Source organism: Salvelinus namaycush, chromosome 3 (genome assembly GCF_016432855.1).
Source record: "Salvelinus namaycush isolate Seneca chromosome 3, SaNama_1.0, whole genome shotgun sequence".
Lineage (NCBI taxonomy): Eukaryota > Metazoa > Chordata > Actinopteri > Salmoniformes > Salmonidae > Salvelinus > Salvelinus namaycush.
This window is the reverse complement of record NC_052309.1, coordinates 46942220-46948219: the sequence shown is the minus strand read 5'-3', so window position 1 is coordinate 46948219 and position 6000 is coordinate 46942220. Positions and strand designations below refer to the sequence as shown.

Genomic DNA, 6000 nt, shown 5'->3' with positions numbered 1-6000 from the left:
TGAAAAAGTGGTGCGTGCATCTGTATTCACCCCTTTACTTTGAAGCCCCTAAATAAGATCTGGTGCAACCAATTACCTTCAGAAGTCACATAATTAGTTAAATAAAGTTCACCTGTGTGCAATCTAAGTGTCACATGATCTGTCACATGACAGGCCCCAGAGTCTGCAACACCACTAAGCAAGGGGCACCACCAGGCAAGTGGCACCATAAAGACCAAGGAGCTCTCCAAACAGGTCAGGGACAAAGTTGTGGAGAAAAAATATCAGAAACTTTGAACATCCCCGGAGCTCCATTAAATCCATTTTTAAAAACTGGAAAGAATATGGCACCACAAACCTGCCACGAGAGGGCCACCCACCAAATCTCACGGACCAGGCAAGGAGGGCATTAATCAGAGAGGAAACAAAGAGACCAAAGATAACCCTGAAGGAGCTGCAAAGCTCCACAGCGGAGATTCGAGTATCTGTCCATAGGATCACTTTAAGCCGTACACTCCACAGAGCTGTGCTTTACGGAAGAGTTGCCAGAAAAAAATAAACAAACACGTTTGGTGTTCGCCAAAAGGCATGTGGGAGACTCCCCAAACATATGGAAGAAGGTACTCTGGTCAGATGAGACTAAAATTGAGCTTTTTGGCCATCAAGGAAAACGCTATGTCTGGCGCAAACCCAACACCTCTCATCACCCCGAGAACACTATCCCCACAGTGAAGCATGGTGGTGGCAGCATCATGCTGTGGGGATGTTTTTCATCGGCAGGGACTGGGAAACTGGTCAGAATTGAAGGAATGATGGATGGCGCTAAATGCAGGGAAATTCTTGAGGGAAACCTGTTTCAGTCTTCCAGAGATTTGAGACTGGGACGGAAGTTCACCTTCCAGTAGGACAATGACCCTAAGCATACTGCTAAAGCAACACTTGAGTGGTTTAAGGGGAAACATTTAAATGTCTTGGAATGGCCTAGTCAAAGCCCAGACCTCAATCCAATTGAGAATCTGTGATATGACTTAAAGATTGCTGTACACCAGCGGGAAACCCATCCAACTTGAAGGAGCTGGAGCAGTTTTGCCTTGAAGAATGGGCCACAATCCCAGTGGCTAGATGTGCCAAGCTTATAGAGACATACATACCCCAAGAGGCTTGCAGCTGTAATTGCTGCAAAATGTGGCTCTACAAAGTTTTGACCTCAGGGGTGTGAATAGTTATGTACGCTCAAGTTTTCTTTTTTTTGTGTCTTAGTTCTTGTTTGTTTCACCCCAAAAAATATTTTGCATCTTCAAAGTGGTAGGCATGTTGTGTAAATCAAATGATACAAACCCCCCCCCAAAAAATCTTATTTTAATTTCAGGTTGTAAGGCAACAAAATAGGCCACTGTAGAACCTTTGTTTAATTGTTCTTTGTATAACCTTCAGAAAGTGTTCTTTATAGCACCTTAACAGTTCCATTTAGAACCTTATGAGCATGGTTCTTCACAATACGACAGGCTCATTGTGTTCAGGACAACCCAGAGTATAACGCATGTCGCCATTGTAACATAGCGATCATAAACATTGATACTGTAAATTACATAAGTTGTCAAGTATGGAAATGGGAAGTGCACATTTGGACTCATGTGTTTTGTGGTTTGCTTGTATGACATCAAAGCGCTATTTTATTATAACCTTCAACGTCTCATCTTTCAGAACACATCGACCCTTTCGATTTACAGCCTTTCAGTCAATCAGACAACAACAAATGTGCAAAAGTAGCTCAATTTGCTGGAGGAATGGGGGCCTCGGTGCTCAAGTTTATCATGTCTGTCAGTCATAAGCAACGCATTGAAGCGGACAACCTGAGTAACCATTGCATTACATGTTATTGTACAGCCACTGCGTTTCAATTTAGGGGCTTATCAATGACAAAATCTGCCATTTTCAACCTGTATACGGTATCAAAAGGCTGTGAGTGGAAAGTCTAGATTTCGCTGAGTGAATGAATAGTCTGTCTCAGCTCCACTTGGAATCTTTTATGCCAAGTTTTTATCAGTAGTTTCTCGTTACATATTCACTAGTTTACCAGTTATTTCAGTAGGAAGCACTCAACAGGGTAAATTTACCTGCCAGAAAGCATTCAATTAAGTGGTTTTGTTTTATATTACCACACTATAACGCATGTATTTTAAGCACAATGTTTGTATACTGCGTATATCATGTACAATTATAATGAATATGCTTTAACAGATTTTATTTATCTGTACTGTTTTGTGTTTCACTTATTTTTTTGGGTGCGAATAAATAAATAAATAAAACCTCAAACCTAATTATAATGGCAGGCTGGTTATTCAGGGATGCTGTAATTACTTAAGTATCAGGTCTGATGAGTTGCTTGGCCCACACTTTTATCCAGCACCAACCTTGTGCCCCAGCACAAACAAAAACTCAGTCTTGTTGCACCCCCTATGGGTCATTGTTGGTAACACTCACAGAAGTGAGGGCCACATGTTTACTTCGTTACAGAGAGCTTGAGAGGGAAAAGGTTTTAAGGACCACACACACACACACACACACACACACACACACACACACACACTCCTTTAGGTTGGATCCTGTGTATATCTTTGCTAAATATAAGCCGCAATATTACTGTTTGTCCCTCTTGAGCCAACGTAGCAACAACATAACCATAACACTTGATCAAAATAGTCATAATTAAAATGAGATAAATCAAGAAATTTGAAATTAATTTAGACGTTTTTGCCAAGGAGGTCTTAGTCGCGCAATTTTACATCAGCTAAGATGTTTGGTGCTGTAGTTCTCAAGTGAAAAACTGCATGAAAACTAGTAGTGCGCTGCAGCCAGTAGGGCCTAGCTGCTGCTGTGCTCTCTCGTCTCTCTCGTTGAATGACAGCAAGCACTTCATTGAAGAATCCCGTCCATAGTTCCCACCCCTACTGTTGACAAATCACTGACGAAAGCGTGTAGACTTCGGCTACCGAACTTCAACTTGCCTCAAGAAAAAAGGTGTCCGCGAACAACCGGAAAAAGCCCTTGCCGAACGCCAAAACGAACAAAAACATCACACAATGTTGTGATAATATATGCTCAAAATGCTTCAACTGGAAAGAATGGGACAGGCTTTAGTGGGTAGCATGGCACTTGCAATACCAGGATAGTGGGTTCGATTCCTGCTGGGGCCACCCAAATGGAAATGTATGCATGCATGCATGACTGTCGCACCGTCTGCTAAGTGGCGTATACAGTATATTATTATTATTATTATTATAAACCTCCATTTGACATCATATGTGGTCTGGGTTAGGAAGCAGGAGGTTCCTTGTTTATTTCCAAAGGGCTCTTTCTGGAGTGTCAACTCGCAATTCTCACCTTGACCTCAGAAGATCCAGCACTCTCTTAAATTCCCCTAATCCTGGCCCTCCGCGCTCACATGGGCATCCCGACAGGCAGGGCTTGGGTTGTGTTCAGCTCCCCCATTACTGTCACACGTTTAAATACCGTAGTGATGAGAGATGGCAGGATAAATCATAGCACTAACGTCTCCTGACGAAACACAAAACTGTTTTCATGATTGTGAGATTGATGTGGGTGTCCTTGAAACTGCCTAGGGTGATCAAAAAAATAAAAAGTGTTTGTTATTGTCGTCTTTGTTTTGAGAATGGCATCAAGATCCATTTAAGTAGCACCTGATTTGTGGCAAAATCGAATCTTTCCAGAGCACAGAAAATGCACAGTTTGCGTACCTGTCATCAATATACAAACCCATTAACCCAAAATGTTTGTATTCTTTTTTTACTATTTCATTTTTATTTTTTTTAAACTTATTTTCATCAGCTCCTACTCCGATTCAGACCATAGTTAACTTGGTTACTGTTTACCTGCGGTGGCCTGACACAGTACCTTTCCACCACTATCAGAAGAGTGATGTGAACTGTATGTCATTTTGCTAGTTCACATTGAGTCTCACACACATCATGGCTAAACCAATGTCTAAAGAAAGTGTTGTAATGCTTAATAGCATCGCTTGTCATAAGCTGGCACAGCAGCTTATAGCAAATGGGATGCAATTCATATTAGTATATTGTACAATTGCGCTAGTTACCCAACTAGCCCTGCTAAAAAAAACAATCAAACAATGATTGACAGGAAAGCTGATAGGAAACCAAGTTTATTCCAAAAGTGTAGGAGTTTTCAAAAGAGATTGTGGCGCAAGGATGCGGGTGTGGATAAGAGAGAAAGAAGGAGTGGCAGCTTTACACAGAGCGAGAGTGGAGAGGAAAGGGATAATATAAAAGACTGTGATAGAGAAGCAATGGGCACGCCATGGCTCTCCGTGTGTGAGAGATCTAGAGGAGAGTGTATACTGTATAGGAAGGTGAGCGAGAAATAAGCGATGGGCACGCCATGGCTCTGTGGGTGGGACAGAGAGAGAGAGAGAGTATATTGTATATGAGGGTGAATGAGAGAAGCGATGGGCATGCCATGGCTCTGTGAGAGGGAGAGGCAGGGAGAGAGAGAGAGAACTGTATATATATATGAGGGTGAGCGGGAGAGACAATGTGTGTGTGTGAGGGAAAGTGAGAGAGAGCGGGGGAGAGAGCGTGCGAGTGAGTGTGCAGGGTATAGACTCCCACTTAGCCAGGAGTAAAGCTGCTCTCTCAAGCTGCGCGTGCACTTTCCTCCTCTCCTCATCTCTTATCTCCACTGCCTTGGAGCTGGAGCTACACTGGCCGCGTCGCACCTCTGAAGGAATGTCGCCCATTGTCAAAAGCCCTGACTGCAAGCCCATGCTCTGTCATTGCAAAGTTGCATGCACCAACAACACCTTGTCGTTGATGTTCGGATGCAAGGTAAGCAGCTGACGGCTGTTGAGTGCCTTGTTTTGTCGTTAAAGTAGAGTTGATGTTGATGCGTGGGGCTCTGGTTGTGTTATAGTGTTGTTTTCTATGTTTGGGATAACTAGATGAAATTTTCCTAAACGGAGTGTTTTGTTTAAATGATGTATACCGCTCACGTAAATATTTGTATGGGATATTGGACAGTTCGTCGGATGCGAAAGCCAAGAAACCTTAGCATTAGAGGTATTTTTGAGTTTTAGCCCAGCATCAAAAACAATAGTCTGTATTAATGTTACCCGGGACCTAATGAAGCCAGATCTTCAGCATATGCATAGCTAGTGCATAGTGCTTAACACCGTTTGTGCATCCTCTTACTGTCGCTCCTTGTTAATCTTAGTGGAAAGGTCATGGCTACTCCTTTCCGAGACACGGTGATGCAGGTTCATCATGTGTTGCTCTACTCTCTGCTTAACCTTTGCTCTTTCCCGTTCGCTTTCCTCTTTCCCGAAAAACTGGGCTCAGAACACGTCAGTTCAAGCCCGAGAGCTTTGGCCGCTCTGTCAGCTGATTCAGATTCTATAGAAAGTGAATCATGCCTGCAGAAAGAAGTCTGAACTCCCCCCCCCCCCATTCCACTATCCACTACTGCCTTTGCAGTGTAATGGGGACTGGCTTTGTGCCTAGATGGGAGGACTTGCTCAAGATGTAATGTGTTTGTACCTAGAACAGTATTTCAGCCTTACGTCAAGCAACAAGGAATCGCTTTAGCTTCCCATTGCTTCTTGTAATGTAGTAAAGTAGAATGCATAGGGATCCACATTTGTTGAGGGAGTCCAATATCAGCATGTTTCGGTGACGGTTTTACACCACTTCTTTCAAATTTCTCATGTTTCTTTTTTTTATTCAGAACAAATCCTGACAAATTGAAGCGTATGATTTGCTATAGTGGAAGACTGCAGGATGCCTAGTATGTCAGTCACTGAATTATTATTTTTGCTGCCTGTCACAGAGGCATGACTAAGAGCATTTGCTCTTAACAAGGTACAGCGAATCTCAGCGTCAGTGATCCATGCTCCCTCTGCACCAGAGATGGGGGAGGGAGAGAGAGACCAGAGTCATTCTCACTATAGAGCTAAATTCCTTGTCTCTACAAGCTTAAATAATCCCC

General features: G+C 42.9%; 1 protein-coding gene across 1 annotated transcript in view; it reads left to right on the top strand.

The window, feature by feature from the left end:
- The first annotated feature begins 4745 nt into the window (after positions 1-4745).
- Positions 4746-6000, top strand: part of LOC120031851 (disks large homolog 2-like) — a 198358-nt gene continuing 197103 nt past the window's right edge. The window contains exon 1 of the mRNA XM_038977671.1: positions 4746-4844. Coding sequence (XP_038833599.1) covers positions 4746-4844 — 99 coding nt within the window. The remainder of the gene's footprint in view (positions 4845-6000) is intronic.